This window comes from Mycteria americana, chromosome 1, assembly GCF_035582795.1.
Source record: "Mycteria americana isolate JAX WOST 10 ecotype Jacksonville Zoo and Gardens chromosome 1, USCA_MyAme_1.0, whole genome shotgun sequence".
Lineage (NCBI taxonomy): Eukaryota > Metazoa > Chordata > Aves > Ciconiiformes > Ciconiidae > Mycteria > Mycteria americana.
In genome coordinates, this window is record NC_134365.1 from 60,769,568 (window position 1) to 60,795,920 (window position 26,353).

The 26,353-nt window shown below is 40.7% G+C and overlaps 1 protein-coding gene across 1 annotated transcript; it reads left to right on the forward strand.

The window, feature by feature from the left end:
• The first annotated feature begins 2,026 nt into the window (after nucleotides 1–2,026).
• Nucleotides 2,027–22,851, forward strand: LOC142418374 (BPI fold-containing family C protein-like). The gene is made up of 16 exons (XM_075520550.1): nucleotides 2,027–2,075; nucleotides 3,020–3,145; nucleotides 5,456–5,567; nucleotides 7,712–7,840; nucleotides 11,333–11,491; nucleotides 12,217–12,280; nucleotides 12,368–12,428; nucleotides 14,000–14,091; nucleotides 15,694–15,867; nucleotides 16,841–16,894; nucleotides 17,872–18,042; nucleotides 18,670–18,737; nucleotides 19,961–20,003; nucleotides 21,036–21,102; nucleotides 22,139–22,215; nucleotides 22,768–22,851. The coding sequence occupies exons 1-16, from the start codon at nucleotides 2,027–2,029 to the stop codon at nucleotides 22,843–22,845; spliced, it is 1,524 nt and encodes a 507-aa protein (XP_075376665.1). The 3' UTR covers nucleotides 22,846–22,851.
• The last annotated feature ends 3,502 nt before the right edge of the window (nucleotides 22,852–26,353 follow it).

The window sequence follows — 26,353 nt, forward strand, 5'->3', positions numbered from 1 at the left end:
TCCCTCAGAGGTGATTTTCCATATGGAATATCAGTGTATAGGAAGGGTTAAAATGTTGAAGCTATTGAGTCCTTTTTGATTTGACATTGTTGATTGAGCTGCAGAAAGCCTACCTGTTCTTGAGCACGCTGCAGAGTAACTAGAAACAATGGAGCAAGGGAGAAACTGAAAAATCCAGTCCCTCTTCTCTTAGAACAGCAGAGATATTTGTGAAACTAAAGTGCTCTTTCTGGACTTCAGGTTGGGTAGACACTATATTTGCTATCATGTTTGAGAACTGTTTGTCTTGTGTTTGTTAACTATTGAGGTTTCTTTTCTGAATTTTTGGAACTGAAAGAAATTCTTCTGTGGACTGCAGGTGGAGAGTTTTGTGCAGCACCAAGGCAAGACAAGGACAAAATTCTTTTTCAGAGATATCCTATTCTATTTCAGAGGTTGGTCAGTTTAAGATAGTGTGTTTTTATGGCTGTGTTAAACCTGTACAAGACAATGATAGTGACTTTTTTTTGCATCAGAAGCTTTCTTAGTTCTTAGGCAGATTTCAGCTGTAATCTTTATTGCAAGTTTTATTTAAAGTTTTTTCAGACTGTTCACAAAGGAGAAACCAACTGTGGTATCTACAGGCTGGTAAGTAGAGTACTTCATTAGGGTGAGACAGGTACACAGACTGAAACAAAGGAGTTTTTCATCTTTTTCCTCTACTTAACTTACTTGAATACACTATCTCTGAAAAGACAAAAGAATTAAGAGAATGATTTACATCAAGGAATTGCTTGGTGCATGCTCAGTTACTGAAGATAAAAATCAGAGCAGTTTGTCTGCCATCTATTGTCATCAACAATGCAATTGGCAGCTCTGATTTAGACTATCAGGCAGCTGACAATTTCTATCTCCTTAGCTCTGTCTGTCTCAGTCGTCTGACTAACTTTGTACAATCAGTCCTAGCATCTGACAGAGGCTTGGGGCTTTGATGAAACCAAGAATATCAGCCTTGGAATGCAAAAGAAACCAAGAATATCAGCCTTGTTGGTTTGAGAAAGCAATTTGAAATTATACCATCTTTCACTGCCATGGCGGTTCAGTTTTTTGTTCTTTCAGCTTCTCACCTGGCATACATTTAAGATCCAAACAAGAACATATTAACTACAAAGCAGGGTAGTGACTAAGATTGCTGTTTTCTATTCCTCAATGGGAATGAAGTTCAATGAGAATGAGGTACCTCACCTGCATCAATGCTTCTAGCAATCCTGCTAGATAAATATCTAGTAAATATCTATGTACTTTAATGATAGAAAAGTCTGTCTTTCTGTTTTATATTGATTTTAATTGACTCAATAATTGGGATAGAAAGTGGCATGTTTGCAGGAAAAGCTAGGGCACTTCTTGGAAAAAGTTTAAGATTTGTGACTCCAACTGGCTGTTCTGCAGAACATAACATTGCTACCTTACAGTAATTACTTATTTTGAGTTGCTTAAAATAGAGAAAACCAAAAATGCATAAGAACTAGAGATAGATCCACCAATTAAATGGGGGAATTTTCAAAATCCGTCACAATGTTTATTGTGTTTTCAGAATTTTTTTTCCCTGAAACCACTTTTTCTTGCATAGTATCTTGGGGTAACTTTGTAAGGATTCCTCAGAGAACTGATATCAAGGCAATATTGATAATGCATTTTGTCTGTCTTATAGTTCAGAAAGCCACCAAAAAAGCAGTATTTTATGAGGTACTGGGTAGATCTTGGATTTGCAACTGTTTAGAGTCTGACCTGATAATATTAATTCCAACACAGAAGTAAGACTACCAAAGGGTGGTGGTTTGGGGTATTTTTTTGGTGGAGGGGAGGGTTTGTGGTTTTTTTTAAATGCATTTATATGTTCTCTGACAGATTATGGAATAAATTGTCCAAGACAATATGGTACTTCTTAGAAATCCGGGAATGACCTTATAGGCTGGAATACCTGGGAAACTAGCAAGACCTTTTTGCTACTTATTAATTAGCATAGTTTTGTACATAGGCAGGTACCATGATCACAGTCAGACATGTTAGAAAAGGATGTGCCACTCCCCTCAGTGGTAAGGCCAGAGTAAAGTTACATAGGTCCCTAATAACCCATTTCCTAATGCAGCACTGGGAAGACTTGAAGTTGTCTTGAGAAACAGTATTGTTATTTCTAGGCAATTGAGCAGTGGCTGTCATTGGTAGTGAAAATCAGGGTGAATGCAAGAATTTTGAACAAAGAAACCTTACTTTTGTACTAGGAAAGTGTAACAGAAAGAAATAATTTGTCACAGCTTTTGTGAAGCTGTGTCATGTGGTTATGTCCCACCACGCAGTGGCTCCCAGTCTCGCTTTGCACTCAAAGACACTGTGCTACAGGCTCGTGCCAGGACACCCTTCTCTACTCCCATATGATCGCCATATAATTCTCGTGTGTGCTTTGAATTTACCATTGCATTCCCTGCTCATGTGACCTGATTTAGTCAATGTCATGTATCAGTGTTTGGATTAAGTCAGAGGTTTGTGTGTAACAGGGAGGCCCATTTCATAGGGAGGCCTACTGTATGTTATTGGACCAGCGGATTTGGTTAAAAATCTTTTGGACTTGCAAGTCCAGTATATCGTAGGGGGTGTGTATATAAAAAGAGTGTTGTTCTACAGGAGGACAGACCTGCTTCTTCTTGGCTGGGATTGCCCTGTCATGTTCACTCTGCAGAAGGTAGGACAGATCGTAAAATAAACCAGCCAACACATGGGTGTGGGGAAGGCCCAGACTAGCGGAGCAGAACCATTCAGTCTCACCAGCAGCTAATGCCTACCAAAGTGCTATCCAAGTAATTGGAAATATGTGTCTGCTACCACACTGACTGCTTCGTGCAGTAAAAAATCACTGGCTAAACATCTCTTGACCATCCACCCTCATACCAGTTTCACTGAGGGAAGTGATGGATGCAGATTTTTTGCAACTCATGGTATGCATCATTTATGATCACGTTTGCATCATAAATGTTGTTAACAGGTCCCTGTGACAAAGGTGAGAAGATGCTAAAGACGTGGTATTCCTTCCTGCTGTGTTGGCTGTCCTTGCGGCTTGAGGCTAATCCTGGTCTTAAAGTGAGGATTACTCAGAAGGGGCTGGACTACGGTATGTCTAACATTGCCAGAAGTTAATCTATGATAAATACTCGATGCACAGAATATAGTTCCTTAATAAAGGTGCAATGCAGAAACAAGCTCCTTAAATATTGAAATAGAAGAATAAATTCCTTTTGTCACCTCACACCAGGAACATCCTTTGTCTCTTCTCTCACTTACTTGCTTCCTTTTTGTGCACCCCAGGTGTGAATTTATCCTTGCATTGCTGATTGCGTTTTCCTACAGTCCAACAGTTTTTCTACTACATTCCTCATATCAATCTTTCTTAGAACCAGAATGAGATGGTCATATAATTGCTCCTTTTTTAAAAAGTGTCAAAAACCTGATTGAAAGTGCAATATTTAATTGAAGATAGTAAGACATAATTGGGAAAAAAGCTTACAATTTTGGAACAGCCACATTGCTGCACACCTTCACGCTCATTCCTCCATTTGGCGTGGGATAGCATCTGCATGCGCCATTCTTTCAAAAAAATTGAGTAACTGTCTGCCATAATTCTTCCCCTTAATGGAACATCAGCAATTTCCACAATATATTTTCCTTACTCTCTATTCATGCTAACTTTCACTGTCTCTTACCTAAGACTTACTCCATGGGTGTGGAGGGCATGCAGTATAATTTCAATTGTTTACAGAATTAATATTAATAATAAAGGTTAACAAGGCACAAATTCAACAAAGGCTGGGTCATGCTAAGGATTAATCGTCATTTATGTACTGAACATGCTGACAGGTAAACAATAGACTTGTGAGATGAAAAGTAGAAGCTCAGGGTTTATGCCTTTGAGATGAAAGCAAGGATCAGGTCCACTTACTTCTCTGTATGAGCATTGTTTTAAAGGCTTTTGAGGAGTTGAGAAGTGCAGGGCAAACATCAGTCACACAAAACAGAACTGATCTCCATATCTTTTTATGACACACAGGAGAAATCGCTCCCTAGGGATCTCTCATGCCTTTAGAAATGAGAATTCAGCCTGGTATTTCTGCGTGTGAGCCCAGCAGTTTTTGTGACATTCAGCATGGCCTTCAAGTGCTGAACGAACAGACTAAGTTTGCACACCCCTGCATTAATAGTAAGAACAGACATTAACAGTGCGCCTCCCAAAGGTATTTCTTGCATTTGAAGAGCATGGTGGTGCCTGTCATGTCTTTTCCCTTAATAGGAGATTTGAAAGCTGGGGCAATAGATCCTGCCTGCATGCTCCTTGCCTGCTGCAAGAACCTTGAGAGAAATCCCACCTGGGATCACTGGCTGCCTTCACTGACAGTCGTAAGAGAGCTTTAAGTTATTTCAGTCAGAGCCCATATTTTGCTTTGGAGGCAGGAATTCCTAGGGAATCATAACTTACTTCTTCATAAAAGATGCATTTTATAAAAAGGTATTCCAGTGTTGAGTTATCATTGATTTCAATTCTTTGCTTTTTTAATACACTGAAGTCTGGGGGAGAAAAAAAAAGATATTTTGTATTCAGCAACTGTGAGACCAAAAGCTAAAGAAACTCATGCTAAAAATATCTGAAAGCAGGACATCATTCAGTATTAAAGTTTTAGCAGTGTCTTCATCAAAGATGAGCAAAAAGAAGGAAGACACAAGGAATTTGGGATTTAAAGATGTTCTGTTTGTTGATGATAGGGTCAGTGTATATTATCAATGCACAAGTAGCATTGAAGCATTCAAGAAAGTAGGGATTCCTTAAAGCAAGGAGAGAAGGTAACGAAATAAGTCAGAGATCTGCAGCATGCTGTAATGGATAAGGTGCAGTGGCAAAATGTATGTACTCTGAAACAAATGGGAAGAAAACTTTTAAAAGGATTGTCTTTAAACCTCAAACAACTTCCTGTACACAAGCAACAATCCAGATAGTTCCGCATTTGACACACCAGCACTTCAGATGCATATATCACACTTTTTCTGTAAGTAAACACTACCTATAGAAGTCATCTTGCTACTTCTTAACTGGCTTTTTCATTCAACAGGTATGAGACAATCTGAGGTAAAGGTGATGACCAAGGCTTTCCCAAGGCTTTCCACATTGTCAGTGAAGTGAAGGAAGTGTAACAGTTTCAGAAACCTGACAAGAGTTCTAGAATATAAAATACAACTCAGGGACAAGATGGTCTTGGTTAAATGATTTGTACATGAGGATAATAGAAGTTATAAAGGGGTGTATAATAGGTTTAAGAATCAGAGGTTTTTATGAACTGTGTTAAAAGTGATTAAATTATTTGGCAGTATATCTGGACCTTTGGGTGCCTGAATCCATTCTGCAAGGCATGTGCTTTCTACTGTCTCCTTGTAGGCAGGAGGATTGTGATGGAGCACCTGAAGCAAGCAATATTGAAAGAGACCTTCCCAAGCTGGAGTGGGCAGGAGAGTTTCTTGTTTGTTAAGGTCAACTATGTAATTTCAAGGTAAGTAAAGGAAATACATTTCAAAGTTTTAGGATGAAACATCTTATTGTATTGTTACTGTATAGTAATAATTATGCAGCCTTTTTTTTTGTTGTTCAGTGTAAAATTTTAATGGTTTATCTAACTCTGCTCCCACTGCCCAAACACTGATTTGTTTTATAAGTACTTCCTTCTACCACACTCAGAGATGAGCTTTAGAAAGCTTCTGAAGGAGCACTTTGGCTGTTTTTTTAGTTGGTTTGTCTCAGAGTTTGGGGCAAGGCAGGTGTAAGCATGGCTATGACACAGCAGGGGAAATGGGTGGGAAAGAGGGAAGAATCAGTGTTATTAACAGTCTGCTACTATGAAGGACCTGTAGCAGTGGAAGTAATTTGTTTGTGTTTGATGAGAAAAAGCTGACAAAGGGATAAGATGAAAATGTGTGCAGGGGGACGATGTATCTGGGCTGACGTGGCAGGAAGATGACTTTTACAGAATCTTTTTGGATGGATTTACAATGGTAAATCAGCATTTTGATTGGATAGGGCTCGATACCTATTTCCTGCTGAGGAAAATCATTGTACCAGGAGCAGCCAGTAGAAAAACAGGTTTATAGAGTTTCCTACAATTTCTCCAAATAGGGAGACTAATATAAAAGGTTTTTCTACAGCCTTCAATCCCATCTTCCAGTTAAAGCTTTTCCAATAGGTTATAACAGAAAAACAGAAGCTTCTGGTCTCTTAATATTACTATCAAGCCAAGCTCTGCTGCTCAGTAGCATTTTACTTCCTTTTCATTACAAATTTCCCAGAGCAAGAAATACCAAGGTGGGAGACTTCATGTACTTTCTGCTGGATAGGGCCTGCATCCTTTATCTATACCTAACATTTTCCTAATAGCCTGCTTTCCGGCACGCTTCATTGTATTATAACATCCTTGCAACCTTAATCGCTACACATCTGAGCGAGCTGTTTGGAAAGTCTGAAGAAGAAGACACATGGGGGTGGAGGTGCGTGTGTCTTACTGCATATCTTCCACTGTCTGCTGGGTGGTGATTATAGGGAATGTTCCAGATTCTTCCTTGAGGAACACAGTGAAAGGATCATGGGCAACAGACATAAGTTACATCAAGAAAAGTTCCGATTAGAAGTTAGGAAAAAATGCTAGGGAGCACCAGAACAAGGGCCCAAAGAGGCTGGGGAATCTCCATCCTTGGAGGTGTTCAAGACTCAAGTGGGCAGGGCCCCTGAGTTGGCCCAGCTTTCAGTAGGGGGTTGAACCAGAAAATCTCCTGAGGTCCCATTCCAACCTAAATTATTACATGATCTTCAAAACCCCAATTCATTCTCCCAACCATAGTTCTTGAAATTGACCATCTTCCCAGTGGATAATCTGATTTTAGCTCACTGCAAACAAGATTACTAAAGACAGCCTTACTGCTGCCCAAGATGTTACTGGAAAATTATGGTCATTTTAACTAAAAGTAGCTGGTGCCTTCTGCCCCAGGGAAAGTAGATTAAAGGCAGTTGTTTCAGAGATCTCTGCTAGATATCAGGAAACAATGAGGAATGTGTACTACATGATAAGATTACGGCTGATATCTTTGCAATGTTCAGCTCAATTCCACACAGCCATTTGCAAGACAATATCCTTGAGTATCAGAAACTTTTGCTTTGGCAGGGAAATCTTCAAGTAAGGTTTTATTTAGAAAAATGGATCCTCTCCAGAGCCCTTTGCTGAGGCAAGGGAGGGGATACAGAATGGGGAAAGAGAAATTTTGATGTTCTTCAGCAAGTGCTAGCATTCAGACAACCTGGATTTGCTTATAGATGTAGCATCTGGGTTTAACACACAGACTTATTTTCCCCCAGCAAGCACATTTCACTTTAAGGAGTTTGTTTTTCTCCCAAGGGGAGGTTTTTGTTTTGGCCAAGCATCCTTTTTTCCCTGGGCAGATATCAAGGATTCTTTTTCCAAGGATGCTACTAAGTGTAATGGTACAGGTGTCTTTCTTTCCTAAAATATACAAGGGTTGGTCATTTCTGAGAAATTCTTTTACCGAAGCATAGACTTTGCCTTCTTTTAGCAGAAGGGTTTTCAGTGATCAGAAGTCCTTTTTACTCTTTTGACATGCAGTCTAATATCCCACTTTCTGTATTCTGTAGGCTCAGAATTAATGCTGTGGATTTCCCAGAAACTTCTGCTTCCTTTATTCCTGGCACTGGCATTAGTCTGTCAGTGGCACATGCTTCTGCTACGATCAGTGCAGACTGGAGAATGAACACGTGGCTGCTGTAAGTATTGTACAGTGCAATGCAGGTGCGGGGGACAGTTCTGGGAGAAGGATTGCAAATGAAATTCAGAAATCTAGTTGGTAATTATTATTATTATTTTTCAGGTAGATATGCTTTATCATTTAACAACAATCTATTTTGAAGAATAAACTTCTTAAGAAGGAAACATCCTCTGCCAACTAATGGGGTTTTTTTCTTTTTTTTTTAATCATTCTACCCCACAGGTTGTCTCTTTGGGACGTATCAGGTCAGACATCTCTTAGCATGCTTAATTTGTCCAGACTGTATATTACATAATATTACATGAATATTCAGGACCACAGAGTTTGCAATGGCCACATTTGTTATTTTATTTGTACAGTATAACTGGAAGGTTGGCTCTATAGCTAATTAGCTATTTGCTGGTACAGTGCATATTGTCTTCCAAAGTGCTTCTATTAAAGGAAGGGCACTGTCATAATGCCAAACATTCAGAACTTCGGAAATTCCAGAATTCGGGTCACTATGGAAAGCTGACTTAGCTTCATGAGCCTGTGCAGTATGTGATTGTCTTTAATTACATGATTGCATACTGATTTTTCCACTTCTTTATCTCAACATTTTTGCTATAGAATTTTAATATAATGTTCTAGATTTTCTTGGGGGTGGGGGGCATCCTAAAACTCTGGGATATCAGAAGAGTTTGCAAGGTGCTAATCGCTACAGTTTGGGTTTATGGAGTAACTGGTAACAGCAGTAGGCATTGCTCTGTTTGCAAGCCAGGTCGTCCAGCAAGATGGATCACCAGGCTGCAAGTTTAACAGCATGTCCTGATTACAAAGGAGCACAGACATGCAGTTCTGCATTCAGTCTCAGTACTGGTGGCTGGAAACTGCTGTCACTGTGCCCCCAACTTGTCTGTTGTTCCTTCTGTCCTACCAGTATTGTGAGGAAAAGGATACTGTGTTCAGCAGGGCAAATCAGCTGTTCCCAAACACAAAGCCACCTCTCCCTCTTGCTGAAGGATAAGGACCTGGGCATAATCTGGAGAGCTCCCAGATGTATAAAACTCCAAGGACTTCACAGGCAGCAAGGGAGGCAGGGAGCTGGTATGCAGGATTTGGCAGAGCAGATCGTGGTGGAGGTGGTCAAAGCTAGCTTTGGTGGAGTTTAGAGGGTGAAGGGTTTTTCTTGCCTTTTTGAGGGGCAGAAGGAACAATCTGTGCTGCTCTGTTCAATATGATGTTTTGTGAATGGCTGTAGGTTTAGTGTTGTGGTTTAAACCCAGTCGGCAACTAATCACCACACAGCCACTTGCTCACCCTCTGCCCCGCTCCTCGGTGGGATGGGGGAGAGAATCAGAAAAAAAAGTAAAACCTGAGACAGTTTAATAGGACAGCAGAGGAAGAGAAAATAATGATAAAAAAATGTACAAAACAAGTGATGCACAATGCAATTGCTCACCACCCTCTGACCGATGCCCAGTCAGTCCCCAAGGAGTGATCACTGCCTCCCGGCCAGCTCCCCCCAGTTTCTATACTGAGCATGATGTGATATGGTATGGAATATCCCTTTGGCCAGTTTGGGTCAGCTGTCCTGGCTGTGCCCCCTCCCAGCTTCTTGTGCACCTGGCAGAGCATGGGAAGCTGAAAAGTCCTTGACTAGTATAAGCACTACTTAGCAACAACTAAAACGTCAGTGTGTTATCACATTGTTCTCATCCTAAATCCAAAACACAGCACTACACCTGCTACTAGGAAGAAAATTAACTCTATCCCAGACAAAACTAGGACATTTAGACAGATCCAGAATATGCCCTACTCTTCATCCCCTCTGTTCCTTAGTCCTACATGTTGCTTTCAGCATAGCAGACTAAGAGGGGCCAGCTGAAAAAGAGCTTTCCAAGGGAGACCACTGACGACCCACCCCTCCTGGGCTTTTTCCAGGGTCAGTAAGATGGCTCTTATCACAGCTTTTTAGTTGTGATAGTGTTATGCCTGCATTTCCAGGTCTCACTGTAGCCCTCCTCTCCACTGTGTCCCAAAGCACTGCCAGTCACAAAATCTCCTCGCAGGCCCTTTGCTCCTGGAGACCTGGAGCTGAGACCCTGCCTCAGTGAATCAGGATTCCTCCTGAAGAAGAGCAGCTATAAGGATGCAGGAACAGAGGACCTAAATAGCTGGGCTTCTCCTCGTTTCCCAAGCAGCCCAAAAAAGGAGGAGGGCTGAGATCCCTTTGTGATGGTTCCTGTCACTGAAGTATGGGTAAACCTAGGTTGGAAGGATCTCTGGAAGTCATTTTGTCTGGCATCCTGCTCAAAACAGAGCAGTCACCAGACTAGATCAGGTCAGCTGTCTAGTGGCAGTGTTTAGCCAAGGATGGTGATGCCACAACTTCTCCAAGTAACCTGTCCCAATGCTGCATAACCCTCCTTGGGAAAATATTTTTCCTAATGGCTTGTGGGATGGGGGTTTGGTTAGGGACTGGAAAATGAGGGTCTGAAGAGTGGTGCTTCCTCCAAATAGCCACTTAATGTACATACACAGACTGAAAGGTGGGGCTGAAAGTGGTAGTGGTGGTAGGAGGGACTTTGTGACTGGCAATACTACTCACTGGTTTGGTCAGGGGCAGTCTATGGTTTGGGGCTGGGTTAAGATTAATCTTTTGGGATCACAACCTCCTTCCCCAGGATTTTTGCTTAGTCTGAAAAATAAAGAGGAAAGCTGAGAGACTCATGGTTTGAGCTTCATATTGGGCTGGGCTCTTTCTCCATAGTATGGTGCAGCCACTGTAGTAATGCCTGGGAAAAGAAAACCTGAGTAATCAGGATGAAGGGGTGCAAAGTGATGCTTTCGGTGCCAGTTCTGTTACGGTAAATGAGGTTTTTATAAGGGTATTCTAACATCCATTCAGCTCTCTGTATCCTGCTTTGTTGGTCTACAACTTCTATGACTCCTAACCATAGTCTTAATACCTAAATTTGCTGGAATTTAGGTATAAGGATATTTTTGTTGGGGTCTTAGAAGGGATTTTGACAGAAAGGAGGCAAAATGAATGGGTTTGAGGCGGGACAAAGAATGGAGGAATGTATACATTTTAAAGGGTTATTGAAAATTGTTACAGGAAAGAGGAAAGTGGAACAATTGCAAAGTTGAGAACCACTGGGTTATATATTTATTAGCTAACTGGCTTCTGCTGCTGCAGTCCCAGAGGCTTTCAGGGTGATCTGTCATGAAAGACTGGAACGTCTTGTGTTGCTGTGAAATTGTAACATTTTTGCAAACTTGTCAAATCCTGCACAACACTGGAAAATTCATGTCCTGGAAACTCATGCATATAATCTGTTTTTGAATACCATGCATGTCCCTAACCTACTTTAATCCCTAGAAAACCTATTCTTCATTCTAGATGATAGAAGCAAAAAGTCCTTTCAAACTTGATTTACAGGTAGTTTCTTAAATTGTTCCCTTAAAGCAGATGTTTCCTTGACTGAGTTTGGTTTTTTTCTCCAAGCAGCAAAGACCAAGGAGGAATTACGGTGTCCATCTCAGGAGTGTTTATTGCAGTTATCTTCAAAGTGTCAAGGGATAGCACAGGCCGCTTGTCCATGTTGCTACACAATTGCCAGCTGAGCATTAATAGTGTAAAAGTCAAGTTAAATGGAGGATCTAGGTATGTACAGTATATTTTCTAATTACTTGTGGGAAGTAGCAGGGTTTGTAATAAAAGGGCCACTTTTCAAATTTTGAGTTTTAGGGATCCAGTTACAGGATACAACTAACTATTGAAGGCTATGAAAATAGATTTTTAAAGGTCTGTTTTCAAATCCAGGCTCCTTTGCTGAGTGTGTGAAGTGCAGCTAATCTACAGTTCTTTGTGCATGTGCCAACAAATGAGCTCACTAAACATAGTGCATATGAAAAAAATGCCATTTGGGCATATTAAAGAATACAAGATTGCAAATGGAGGTTTGCAGATATGACAGTGGTCTAGACTGATTATGCCTTTTGACAAGCTGACCTACAATTTCAGAGTAAAACTTTCAAAAGAAAATATGAAACAATGCTTGTAGTTCTCCTCATTTTATTTTCTAGAAATTTTTTTTGTCTTACTCAAAGACAAAATGTGGCTAATTGAGTACTGTTTATCAACACATTAACATGAACATTCACTACTTTGCAGATCGCCTTCTAAATAGGTCTTATGAGACTGAGAACCCCTAGCATTTATCTGAGATTCACAAACTAATAAAAACAGTCAACTGCACAGTTTACTAATATCGCCATAATTGCGTCTCATTAATATAAATGACATTGACATCCCAGTCTGCCAGATTTTATATTTCAAAGATTTCAATCCATGGTAAAAAGTCATTGTGTTCATTTCCTTTCCTCCAGCTGGACCTACAGCTTTCTGTCTGGTTATCTTGAGAAGCCCATTTACACCAAATTGGATAAAAATGTAAGTTTCCAAAGGTGGTTTCAGCTAGTGAAGGGAGGAGTTGAAATACAGCCCTTACATTACTGACTTCTCTCTCTTTTCATATAGCTATGCCTAAATATCAAATACAAAATCCAAATGATGGATGCACAGCTAAGGAAGCATAAGGGTGAGTTGTTGATAACAGCTTTTTGTTAAGTAATATTCATAGTGCTCAAATTGTAGCCTTTTTTATTGATGCCAAACCATTCCTGTGTTCATGGTACAAAAAAAGTGAAGGAATAAAAATACAGCTATTGTTCTGTACCTTAATCTATTCCAGAGTTCACCCTAGAAATCTCTTGCATGTAACTTATATACAATATTCAGACTTCTTCTGTGTCCATAGCAGGTCACCTGTAATCTTTCAGTCTGTTGTAGCTGACCTGTGTTATTTCCTTAGATTTTTGAGGGGAACATTTTCATGCTGATCCTTTATGCTCTTGGTACTGTGGACATAAGAAAACCTGAGTTAGCAGTAATCCACTAAAGAGCTAGCAAACATCCCTTTAAGATCTCATAAACTTAGCACATCTTGTTTTGAACTTGAGTTCAGTGAGATAACAAGATGCTGCAGGAAGACAGTGTCACACTAAGCATGGTGTGTCTCTTCACACCAGTAACAATTCCTGTGTTACTCTTGCAGAGGCATGAAGACAATAGATATCTGTGTCCAAAAAGCATATATATATAAGATTTTCACCTCTATAATAAATCCCACAGCTTTTCTTTTTTTTTTTTTGCTTTTTTTGTTGTTGTTTTTTTCCAAGACTAAGAATATTTGTAGTTTTTGCCAATTCAAATTCATTTAATTCACCTAAGTCATATAATTCAGGTCAGAGAGTTTGTTCCCACTCTTCACTTTGCATTGTGGATATTTCTATTATCTGCTCTGCTATTCAGGAGCAGAGTAAGTAGACTTTTATTTTTCCTAAAATGGCCTATACCTGCCATGTGCCAAGCAGTGGCAAATATTACTGAAAGTCATGGTCATCAAGAACATTTTCCTATGCAGCACGTACCTAAACACTTTAGGCTGAAGGGTACTCCAAGCCGTGCTGTCATACTGAGGGGTTCATAATCTCTGTGTGAATTCACCATTTCTCTTTAAACCCATCTGATTTTTATACAGTATGAACAGACCTTACAGTCCAATCAAAAATAACAATCAGACTGAAGTTGCGTGCGGGTGCCTTTCAGAAAAAGTCTTCAATCATACTGTCTGATAAAATTCCCTCCATTGTTGTGAACAAACATCCCTTGTCTTCAACACTGATATGCGTAAAAACATGCTAATGTCATCTTCCAAAGTATTTAGTAGTATTTACCAGTATTTCACTAATCATATAGGAGAGTTTAGTTCTCCTGTGCAAACACGTAACAAAAAAGGGGACTCTGCCCTCAATACTCCTTCTTTCACTGCATGGGAGAGATTTCTGAGGAGTGTATTCAGTTGTGAGCAACAGGAGAATAAGGCCTAAACCAGGAGGAATCAGTGACTTTTCCAGAGGGAATGCTCTCACTTTTTCCCTTATAACAAGTTTTTTATTTTCTTCTTCCTTCTCCCACCATTATTCTTCTTCAGCTTCATCATTTCTCTAATTATAATTCTATTATAATAATTTCTATAACTAAAGAATAACTGTTTGTGATGTGTTTTTGTAATAACAGCTGTTTTGTTTTTGTCCATCATTCTTCTAGTCTTAAGCCAGATTGATGCATTTGCACAAATAGACTATTCCCTAGTTAGTTCTCCAGCAGTCTTCAAATCACACATTAACTTGGATTTGAAGGTAATGTCTTTAATATCAGTGTGCTTTCTAAGACTTTTCTGATTCTCTTTTGTGTTGATTCATTTTCTTTCACTACAGTCTTACTCAGCATCTCCAATATTTAATTAGAAAAGCAATAAGACATTTGGACATTTTGGTCAAGAGCTATTTTGGAAACCAGATACAATTGTTTATTTCATAAATTAACTGCATTTGTTAATTAACCAAAGCTATTATTTAGAACTAAATTATTTCAGAGTTTAAACCCTTCAGAGGTGCTTTTTAAATAGCATAAAAGTGTTCTTTAGATACACAGCTCTTCCACTGCTGCTTGGTCTTCACCTGTTACCGGTGATACATAATCCATGATGGCTACCAATGTGATTGCAATCCAAAGCATTTGTTTTGAGATGACTCAGCATCTTGTATATGTACAGGTCACACCCAAAAAAAAGACTTCTCACAGACAGTCCTTGAGCAGCATACAGCAGTTCCTTTCTTATCTATTTTTCACCTTTGTTGGCAAGAGATATCTCAGCAACGCCCAGCTTTTCCAGCAGCTTTAAGAGTCCTTGTAATTCAGAGCATCCCTGTGGCTCACAGAACTGACTTCAGTTAAGAAAGATGTGCTAGACCTGTGGTTGAAACTCTCCCTTTTGGTTATTTTGTTCAAGCAACTTTTACCACCCACAAAAACACTCTGCAAGCAGGATATGCATAGCTTAAAAATACTAAGCAATTATTTACCAGCTACTGTAGCAAACTAAAACTTACAGGATAAATTTTAACATGCTGACATCCTGATGGGATACCAGATGAGTCTTTGTAAGTAAGTCAGTTATTAATCAGTTAAGGAAGTTACTGGTCTTCAGTGCTCCTTGGAACAGGCTGATTCTTGACAGTTATGAGTTGCCATCTTCCAACTCTCAACTTTCTTCTTAGGGTTTTATAGCTCTCCATGTCACTATTTTTCCTGTTGAATCTTTCAGCTACTAACCATTACAGTGTCAGTAATTACACAACTTACTGTCTGTTCCTACTTTTCTTGTCTTACATGGCCTGAGCTCACATACCTTCTCACATTTTAAGAATTATTTTCTTAGTATAACTGAGCTAAGATCCCACACCTGTGCAGCACCCAAACTAGGTCTTGGAGGACTGGCAGCTGGACCAGGGCTAGGAGTTAGGTGGTATAAAAGGCTCCTTTGTGTCACTGTCCTAAGCAACTTCCAGTGCTTTTGGGGTGTGCCTGAAGATTTTCTTGAAATGTCACCCTTAGAATTAAATTAACAAATGGGTCTTTGCCACAAGAGAAAGAAAACTGTGGTCCAGAGGAGGTTTTTTGTGTCTCATAGCTGCAGTTCAGAATAGTCACTTGAATGCTCAAATTCAAACTTTGAAAGGATGGAGGCCAGATTTTCTCTGATTCCTGTGTTTTTCCAAAAGAGCCTGAATTTGCTGATTTTCAGGGCATATCACAAACTTATTTGCTTACTTCAGGTTTTCTTTAATGTCAAGCTTTTCTTCAGATTAGGAAGAATTCTTTCTGTTCAACCACTGCTAATGCATTCTGACAGATACAAATGTTTACAGCTGGAAATACTTGATAACGACTTTTTGCAGGGCACAGTCTATCCAGCAGGAAATCACACAGACCCTCCCTTTGTGCCAGCTCCGTTTGCTCTGTCAAACCAAGGTGATTCCATGCTATACCTGGGAGTCTCCAGTTATTTTCTTAAGTCTGCTTCACTGGCTTACTACAGAGCAGGGGCCTTTAACATCACCGTCTCCAAAGAGGTGAGAATAATTTGCATGTAATAGAATTACAAATATCAGCAGCATGCATAGTCAGCAAAGGAGACTAACACATTATGTTTGCCATTTCACACAGATTTGGGTCACATTTCTACATTTGTAGGAGCGATTCATGCCATTCATTCTGTATGTCATCATTTAAAATAGTCAAAATCTCCCTCAGACCTAAGTCTGAACTTCTTGGCAGCTCTAGGCAAGGAATGACAGATGTGAACATCGCAGACTTGGTGTGCAAGGAGTGGCAGAAAGAACCAAAAAAAGCTTTTCTCTGCATGGATTCTACATAGGAAAGGAAAGGACAAGACAGGAAAAAGTGTACTGAAGCCACAGTCTTCTGCAGAGAGGCCCACAACAAATGTATTGGCTGTGTTGAGAGCTAGAATAAAACCTCAGACTTAACAGAGCAGCAAAATGAGGCAAGAAGCAGGCACAAGGAAACTAAGTTTTCAGCTGTGGGTGAAGAACATACAAGACTTCTCTCAGAAATGCTGTTTACACACTGGCATTAGTAGTCAGAGTTTCCAAGAAGTTTTGCTAACTGAAACAGTGCTAAGAGGGTCTTTATAAAAATTGGTGACACAAATGGCACTGACAAACATCATCACAGTGGTCAGCAGCAGAAGGGCAAATGAGATTTTTGAGTCCTGCCTCTGACAGATTCAGTATATTTCATCTAAGTCCGAAAGGCATGAAGTAAGCAGGATGCCACATCTGTTCTTTCAAATAATAATGCTTGTTCACTGATACGTGCTTCTGAAACATGTCCATGAGAAATCTGTCTCTCTTCTGTCCCACAGAGCACTGTGGGTTCCCTAGAAATCATTCTGGGGCAAGGAAATACTAAATCAAAACAGGGATTATCTAAAACTAAAGTAAACAGGGTATGTTTTTTTTCCCAAGGAAAACCTCATTTTCAAGCTGATATAATGATCTAATTTATTTCATTTGTTTACAGCTTGCTACTACTTTTAACCTAAATACCACCTTATTCAAAGATCTCATTCCTGAGGTGGGTACTTTTACTTGTACAGACCTTTTCAGAAAGAGCAGTAGCTAAAGTTTCTTATGGATATTATCTGTGTACTAGCTCATTTACAAAAGTTTGGAGGAGGCAAGGAAACTGATCTGGTTTATGATTAGTGCAAGATTCAAACATACATGTCTACCCCATCATAACTCTATGTTCTTCCTAACTATATCGCACTACTCTTTAGTCATTCTCTACCCCTCTAAGTGCTGGATTTGCTCTCAGTCTCTGAAACAGTTATAAAGGCTAAGTGGTAGACATCTGTGAGATCAGTTTCTTTTTATTCTTGTTCAAGGTAATGGTCTCTCTTCTATCGGTAGTCTAACTTCTCTGTGCAAAGACACCTGATTTATGACTACTGGAGATTATCTACAATCGGATGTAATAGTCATGAGTAGCTAAGTTTATAAATGTGATGCAAGAAATTAAGATACTATGAGATGCTTTAAAAATCCCTAATATGGCAACATTTACTATAAAATTATGAAATTTGGAATCTGTGGCACTGCAAACTAACATTTTGTCCTCTAGGAATTTCTCTATTTTTCAAAAGGTTGGCTGTTTTGGAAGGCTGCCTCTTTTCCAAATTCTTTATATTGTCAGGGTCATTAATTTTTTTTTACTGGAATCACTCATTTCCTTCATTTCTTTAACATGCAGTGCTAATCCCCTCCTCTTGAAATACATTTTTCAGGAAAAACCTTTAAATTATTTCTCTATATATGTTCAATATTGGTGGGTCTAAAACTTCATCATTTGTTTTATGGTCTCTGAAACTCAGAGTATATGCAATGCTAATTTAATCATCTCGGTATAATTAAAATGAAGTATTTTTAATATAGGTTATTTAACAAGAGGATTGGTATATAGCACCTGATTATGATGCAGCCACAGAAACTGTAGCTTAAGAAAAGCTTAATGCTGCATTCAGCGTTTTTTTCCTCTTTGAAATTCCACAGATTGCTCTGAGTTACATAACAGCATGCCCAGTGCTGCTGAAGCTGATGGCTACATCACCACCTGCGGTCAGTTTAAATGCAGACAGATGCATCCTACACATCACTGGCCGTGTAGAAGTGTTTGCTGTTCTGCCAAATTCAGCCACCCAGTTCATCTTTACAGGGAATCTAGTAAGTAACATGAGCTAGAAGATAACATTCAGTGCTGGGGCTGAACGAATCACACAGTAATCTTCCAGATCCTTTGAAAATCATAGAGATCAGCATAAAATAGCATATACTGGTCTGCCACAAATATGTATACTGTTCTGTTGCATTTCACAGGGAGGAAACATGCACCACATATTGTAGAATTTAATAGGCAGGTGCAGAGAGCTACTTATGAAAGCCCTTTTTTCCATGTAGGAGGTTGAGTGATTATTCAAGAATAAATTGTAATATATAAAAATGTGATTATCTGATGCCCACTCTTCCTAACTTGTTTGTTATAAAAAAGTTTAGTGTGTCCCCAGACATCTTTTCATTAGCTTGAAAGTGAACCAATTGTGTCAGCCATGCAAGGACTTAAATGATCCTAATGATAAGGAGGCAATCAGGGCAGTATTATCACTTCACTCATGTAATCTGGCAGAAAGTGGCAAATTCACAAATGATTTCACTATCTACATGTATTGACCAAATAAAAAGTTCGGACATTGTGTTTCCAATCACAAAAGCGATTGCATTTGTGCCTGTATCTAAGACAGTATCTATCTGTGTATACAGTCACAGAAGACTGTTTTGTTTTTTTCCCTGCAGACAGCCACTACCAGAGCCAATTTGACAATAACCAAACAGAAGTTGATTATCTCATTACTTCTGAAGAGGTAACCAAGGAAAATTCAGAAAGCAACATTAATAATCCCAACATTAGGACAGAACAGAACTTCATTGTGTCAGCCTGACAGTGCTTGTTTCACCATGAGAAAAAGAAAATTAATTACCTTCTTTCTCACAGGGGCTCTAAGATACTTTTGACTGGTTAGTCTAAATCTTCCAGATGAAATATAATAATATTGTGGAACAACCATGTCTCTCGTGCAATGTGATATTACCCCTTTCTGTAGGTTAAATACCTTTCCAGATGACAATGTTCAATTTATTGGTTATCTTAAGTCTGTGCTGATGTTGGAGAATTAAGTTCAGTAGTTTATTCGAAACCCTCTAAATGTTGCTGCCATGCCATGTCTGAGCATCATAAACAGAACTGCCAGAGTGGAAACACTGCACTGGACCACTGTAACTAGCTCTCTGTGTACCTTCACATGAGGGGAAGGGAAAAGTGAGACTACATAGCACATACTGTAACAGCAGACACCATGCCGTCAAACAAATGAGACTAGAAAGGTGTCTGTAGTTTGAAGCAAAGCTCAGAGCTTTTTAAATTTTGCTTAGATCTTGCTGGTTTTGTGCTTACCTACAGTTATGGGTGTTCTCAGCTGTCTTACAACAAATTTTATTCACACTTCAAGCTGGGCTGGTCACTGGACCTTTTTAACAGGAGAAGAGGACTTAGAGTGATCAGAGCCTGTCAGTATAAGTTTAAGAAGTAATGGTGCCACTCACTTAGAGCTTTTGACACAAGAATGTGTTCTTCTGTTCTTCAAAATGTTGTTTCTCCCCAGCATATTTACAGTGATCTGAGGATGCATTACAGACATCAGTGGAAAAAGTTAGGAAATCATAATGGTTAGGAATGGACATGAGTTTATTCAAATCATAATAAACATTTGAGGAATGTGTAGTTCAGCCATTACAGGAAATGGCAATTCCAGGAAAATTTGATTTCCCAAGCCTTATGTCACAGCCCAGGACTACACATGACTGTAGGAGGAGATTAGTATCAGAAAGATCCCAGTGATTCTAGAACTCATTTGTAGTTGTGCCAGTTCTGATTAAAAGCTGTTGGGAATCAAAAGAGTGTTTGGCAAAGTTAAATGTGCGAATCAGCATGAAATCAGTATGAAATTCCACAAATCTTCAAGCAGTGTGCATAACTTGTGCCTTCATCCTTTCTAGTGAATCCTCTTCTTTTACTTCTTTTCCTCAGGCTCCAGTTCTCCCTGCTGCAGTCCAGTCTTGGCTTCTCTGAGGTAAGTTGATGGTTTCAGTGCCTAGGAAAGGTAGCTGAGCCCTTCAGAGATAACAGAAATTCATCTGAACTTGTTGCTGGACAATTCTTGGTCTGTCTTGGGGATATCATCTGCCACTGCTCTTTCTGCTTCGAAATAGTATATTCTCTGCTTTTCTTTTTCTTTCCAGTAAGAGGAAATACCTCTTGGAGTGTTGGGGTTTTTTTCTCATCAGAGGCTCCAAGTGTTATGGAGTTATTACTGTGTAACATTAATCGAAACAAAGAGAAATGTCTACCTGGGTCTGCATGACCTAACAAGCCATCATAGTTGATTCTGCTCACTTCTGTATCCAGCAGCACAAAGGCAGGCATGGGGCTAGCACCTCTTCTAGCTGTTTCTGACAGCCAGCCTGAATTCACCGCTGGATTGAGTAGGCATACCAGTTAGAGTGAATACAAAGTCAGGCTTAAGCTCAGTTTCAGGAATTATCTTGAATCACTTCAACCAAATATCATAAAAAGGGGAGTCAAAAATAAGGAATAAAAGAAACACCATGCCACTGCTTAGATCATTCACTGTGGACTGAGAAATGGTCAGTGAGACTCTGCAGCAGCTCAGCCCAACCTACATCTTTAAGTGAAGGGAGGAGGACACTAATCACAGTGGCATAAGACAGAGCACCAGAACAGGGCAGTTCTTGCCACCTAGAGGACAGTTCATTTCTGAAAAGTGAGTCCTGGCAGCTGAAATGAGGTTGAACAGATTTCATTCCTAAAGTTAAGGAATGAAACATACAGAAAAGAAAAAAAAAAACCAAACTTCAATTTAACTTATTGTGAGAAAAATGGACACCTCTTTGCCATGTATATTTTACATTGCTCAGTTGCAACTTAAACCAAAAAAAGATCTTTTTTACCTGAGATTTTCTCTGCCAAACTCTGTTCTGATCTTTTAGCATGTCACTCCAATTCTAACCCTCCATCTCCCCTGTCAAGCTGTAATCCCATAGGCATCAGGCAATAATCACCAAATGTGTTTTCCCCCTCACAGCAGATGTCACTGGTGGAGAATTTTCTGTCTTACGCTTTACGGAGTACAGTAATCCCAGTAATCAATGGTAAGGATTGTGGCCAGTTCCTGAGCACAGTTGGTGGGAAAGCAAGACAGAAACCATAAAAAGGAGTGCCCAGTTTTAAAGACTGTATTATGGGAGGTTTTCTGTCTGTTTGCTACACCTGGACAGGTCTACTCTGTGCTGGACTTCAGTCCTGGTCCCTCAGTCACCTGGACCAGGGGCTGGGACAGAGCAAGTCTTGGCTTCCTTCCAAACACTGGGCTTGTGTTTCCTTTTCACTGGATGCAGCGTGGCAGGAGAGCTGACACATGTTTGTCTTGTCCAGACACAGAGTCAAGGCCATGACCAGAGATCGGCCCAGACTGGGGAAGCCCAGAAACACGCTTGCATCTTGGGGCTTTGGGGTAGCGTCTCTAACTTCATCACCTCCCTCTGCCTTTGTGCTTCACCTGCTGCCACAGGCAGGACAAAGTAGAAAATCAGCTCAGTGGGATGCAGAGAGTGAGGGATGATGAAGAAAGAGGTGAAGGTGGAAAGGAGCAGGTGAAAGAGTACAGAAGGTGCCTACGAGGTAAACAGAAGTGAGGAGACTGCTGAGGAAGGAAGGAAGCTGTTGATGAAGAGAAAGAAAAGAGAATGAAAGGGAGGGATGCAAGAGTCAGATGTCTGGAAAAACAAATAGGAATAGAGCTGGGGCTTTATCCAGGAAAGCAGGGATAGATGAGAATAAGAGGGACCGACAGGATTAGAGGATCAGGTAGAGAAGAAAGGAAGATGGAGAATAAGTCAGAGTGGGAAACAGCAGAAACCAGCCAGCTCTTGTGGGGCAGATATCTGGAGAGGAGCAAAGGCAGTCAGATCCCAGTGCCAGACAGCTGAGAGATTGTAAGAGGTTTGTATGCAACTTTTTCACAGGATTTTTTGCTTTTTAGCAAATACGAATAATAGCTCCCTTGAGAGGCACAAGGATGGCTGATTAAAGGAAAATTGCAAAACAAATTGAGTTCCTTGAGAAAGATGCTTCTGAAGTGCATTTCGTTATTACATTCAAATGTATTTATATTTGTCCTTTCCAAAGATAAATTAGGAAAAGGATTTCCTCTTCTTAACTTGGCCCACACTACCCTGGCTGGACCTGTAATAAAAATTAATCAGGTGAGAAGCCCGATTTCTTGTTAAAGAATATTGCTTCTTTTTCAGGCCTTTGCATTTGTGTGTGTTCCTGCGTTGGGTAGACCTAAATGTTGCTAATAGTAAAGCTTTAACTATACGCTAGATATAAAATCCAAACTCTGGATCAAAAATGAGCCCTCCACACACCCACCCCTAGCAGCTGTAGGTTATAAAGGGTCCACTAGCCCTTTGGGGTATGCCAGCATGGGGACACCACAAGGACAGCTCTGCTGTCCCCAGCAGGGCTTAGGAGCATTGAGTGTGTGAGTCCTCACTACTCTGACCATTCTCTAGGAAAGCTCATAGGCAACCTGAGTGTCTCCGTGGCAAGCATTACTCAGCCTTTTGGAGGGTTGTATTAACTTACATCAGAGCCCATTCCTACCCTAAAGTTACCTAAAGTTCAGGAAGCATAAAGCCACTCTTCTCTCCCGCCCTGCCGAGGGGCTTACCAGGGGATCTAGTCCCAGAGTACTGACCCTGAATATGTCCGTCTGAAATTTAAGGTAATTTTACCTGTTCTTCTTTCCTCAGGGTCATCTGGTGATTTCCACTGATGTTCACTACAAACATGAGGAAGGGGGAGATGAGGACCTTCACAGTCACTCCTAATGTCCCTTTACTTTTAAACAATCATAAAAGAAAAATGTAGTCTTCCTTCTGTTGGCTTGTAGGGATTAGATGCTATAACATTAGAAGCATGGCTTTTCATTGCTATTTTTAATGTTTTAGTAAAACTTCTTAATCACTTTTCACAAACTGAATCTGTTGGTTTTTAGTACAGTGAGTGTAGCTGACTGTTATTGATGCTTCAGAAAACTTGTTGCAGCCTGATGAGAAGGAGTGACTGGTTCTTTTCACTAGAGTTATAGACACCACATTTTATTAATTTTAGGAACCAGTTCTTGCATTATGCAATTTATCTCCATTACCATTAGCAAAACTTTGTGTGGAGTGAGACCTTATCCTTCATAAGAATTTCACAATTTGTCCCTTTGTAACTGGATACCAAGAGTGGGACCAGATTTATAAAATCCAATTAATTATCATAGAATTACAGAATCATATCATCTAGTCCAGACCCTGGCTCAAAACAGGACTAGATCAGGTTGCTGAGGGCTGTGTTCAGTCAAGTCTCGAACTCCTCCAAGGATGGAGGTTCCACAACCTCTCCGGGCAACCTGTTCCACTATTTAACTACTTTCAGAGTAAATTTTTTCCTAATATCTAATCAGTATTTCCCATGTTCCAACTTGTTCTGTTGCCTTTTGCCCTATCACCACACACTTCCAAGAAGAGTCTGGCTCCATTTTCTCTGTATTCTCTGATCAAAAGGTTGTAGACAACAAAAAGGTCTTCCAGGGCCTCTCCTCTCCAAGATGAACGTGCCTGATCTCTCAGACTCTCCTTGTAGGTCATGTTCTCCAGCCCCCTTGGTGACACCTGCTGGACTTGATCCAGGAAGTCAATATCCTTCTTGTACTGGGAAGCCCAAACTGGACACAGTACCCCAAATGGAAGTGTCAAATAGAGGGGAAGGATCACTTACCTGGACCTGGACTTATGTTCAACTTGTTGTCCACTAGGACTCCCAGATCCTTTTCTGCAGAGCTGCTTTCTAAACAGCCACCAGCCTGTACTGGTGCAAGGAGTTACTCCCTCCCAGATGCAAGACTTCACACTTGCTCTTGTTAATTTTACGTGGTTCCTGTCAGCTCACTTCTCCAGCTTGTCCAGGTTTCTCTGAATAGAAGCCCTGCCCTCCAGCATGTTGACTGCTCCCCCCAGTTTGGTGTCGTTCACAAACTTGCTGAGAGTGCACCCTGTCCCGTCACCCAGGTGGCATTAAACAGTATTGGTCACAGTACTGATTCCTGTGGGACTTCCACTAGTTACTGGTCAGTGGCTGGACTTTGCTGATCACAGCTCTTTGATTCTGGCAGCCCAGGCAATTTTCCATCTACCTTCTCCAGCCCATATGTCACCAACTTGGTGAGGAGCCTAAGGGATACTGTGTCACAGGCCTCACTGAAATCAAGGTATAGAACATCCACTGCCCTCCCCTTGTCCACAGTACCAGTCAGCTCAACACAGAAAGCCATTAGGTTGGTCAGGAATGGTCTGCCCTTGGAAAACCCATGCTGGCTGCTCCCAGTCACCTTCTTATCCTTCATGTGCTTTAGAAATGGCTTCTAAGACATTTTGCTCCATAACCTTCCCAGGGAATGAGGTGAGACTGACTTCTCTGGATCATCTTCCTTGACCTTCTTGAAGACAGGTGTGATGTCTGCCTTTTTCCAGTCATGAGGAACCTCTCTTCAGTGCCATGACTTTTTGAAGGTGATAGACAGCAGCTTCACAATGAGATGAGCCAGGCAGAACCTTCAGCACCCCCAGATGCATCCTGTCCGGTCCCATGGATTTGTGTATGACCAAGTGCCCCAGATGCATCCTGTCCGGTCCCATGGATTTGTGTATGACCAAGTGGGTTAAATGATCCTGAACTCTGTCTTCCTCTGCTGTGGGTGCTGCCTCACTCCCACAGACTCTGCTAGGAGCTCAGTGACCTGGGAGGCCAGAGGACAAGTCTTGCTAGTAAAAATGGCCTTTTCTATGTCTCTTGTCACTAGTCCCACGGCCCACTGAGCAATAAGCCCACATTCTCCTTAGCCTTCCTTTTGCTATCAATGTGCTTACAGAAACCTTTCCTGTTGCCCTTCACCTCCCAAACTAATTTCAGCTCCAACTGAACTTTGGCTTTCCTGACTTCATTCCTACATGTGCAAGCAATATCTTTGTGTTCCTTCCAAGTAGCTGGACTCAGTTTCCATCTTCTGTATGCTTCCTTTTTGTGTTTTGAGTTCACTCAGGAGCTCCATGTTCATCCATGCTGGCCTTCTGCCACAGTTGCTCAACTGTCTGAACACTGTAATGGACCATTCTTATGCTCTGAGGCAGCTGCCCTTGAAGATTAGCCAGCTCTTCTGGGCCCCTGCTCTCCAGGGCAATTTCCCACAGATCCTGCCAAGCAGGTCCCTGAAATCTGCTCATCTGAAGTCTATGGCTGTAATTCTGTTCTTTGTCTTGCTTGCTCCTCCCAGGATCTGAAACTCCACAGTCTCATGCTCACTGCAGCCAAGGCTTCCCTTGGCCTTTACGTCATCCAGCAGCTCTTCCTTGTTTGTGAGTATCTGCAGCTCTTCGAGGGTATCAATCTCCAAATAATTCTGTACCTCTCATATTTGTAAAATGGAGCTGGAAGCTTTCTTTTGTGTTATGTCAGTGTCACCAGAGACATTCAACCAGGAGATACTAAAAGTGTATGGAAAGGAAAACTAGTCTACAGATGTCACACTACAGAAAGTTCAGTTCCAACTTGGGACAGAAATGTGGCTTGATTTGATTTTTAGCTGAACCAATTTATTTATCTAGCTGGCTGCTACAGTTTTTTACTAAAAAAAGCATCCTGAAACCAAACAGCAGTAAGTCACAGCAGAGCTTCCAATTCATTGTATTCTGTGGTAGGTGAAGACTGACTAGAAAAAGAATGGAAGAAGAACTCAAAAGAAATGGACATTTTCAAGTAGTTTGGTGTCCCTCATTGATAACACTTCAGGCACTTTCTTCTGCCTATCCGGGGGAGAATTCATGAGATGGGGAAAAAGAGAACTAAAGCCCTGGTGCCCATCTCTTCTCTCTTCCAGTGGGACTCGTGCTCCAGGACCGACCAATGAGTGCCATGGCTAGATGGGCCTTTTCAAACCAGAGCCATGGCTTAGCACGACGCTGCCCCTTAAGCTCTAGTCCTCTGGCTGTTGTTCACAAACAAAGCAATTGTTTTTCCTACGACTGAAGAGGATGTTGTATACACCACTAGTTCCCCTGTATCATTCTATACTTACCTACTGGTCAGTATACCATTTTTGATCTGGTATTGTCATTTGATCTGGTATTGTTTCCCGATTGACAGAACAATGGAAATGATGCATGTCCGCATCTGTGTGCCGCAGACTAGAGCACATGGAGAAAGAGGATAACTGGGGAGGCGGGGAAAGGGGACCGCTAGACCACTGAGCCAGAGGCAACAACTGGAATCATGCAAAGCCAAAGTGATTGGCAG

Excerpts from the sequence above, each read along its gene's own strand:
- LOC142418374 (XM_075520550.1), top strand. The coding sequence starts at position 2,027 with ATGATCACAGTCAGACATGTTAGAAAAGGATGTGCCACTCCCCTCAGT. Across the intron at positions 12,429-13,999 it reads ACAGCTAAGGAAGCATAAGG|TCTTAAGCCAGATTGATGCA; the intron begins GTGAGTTGTTGA and ends TCATTCTTCTAG. Across the intron at positions 14,092-15,693 it reads ACATTAACTTGGATTTGAAG|GGCACAGTCTATCCAGCAGG; the intron begins GTAATGTCTTTA and ends GACTTTTTGCAG.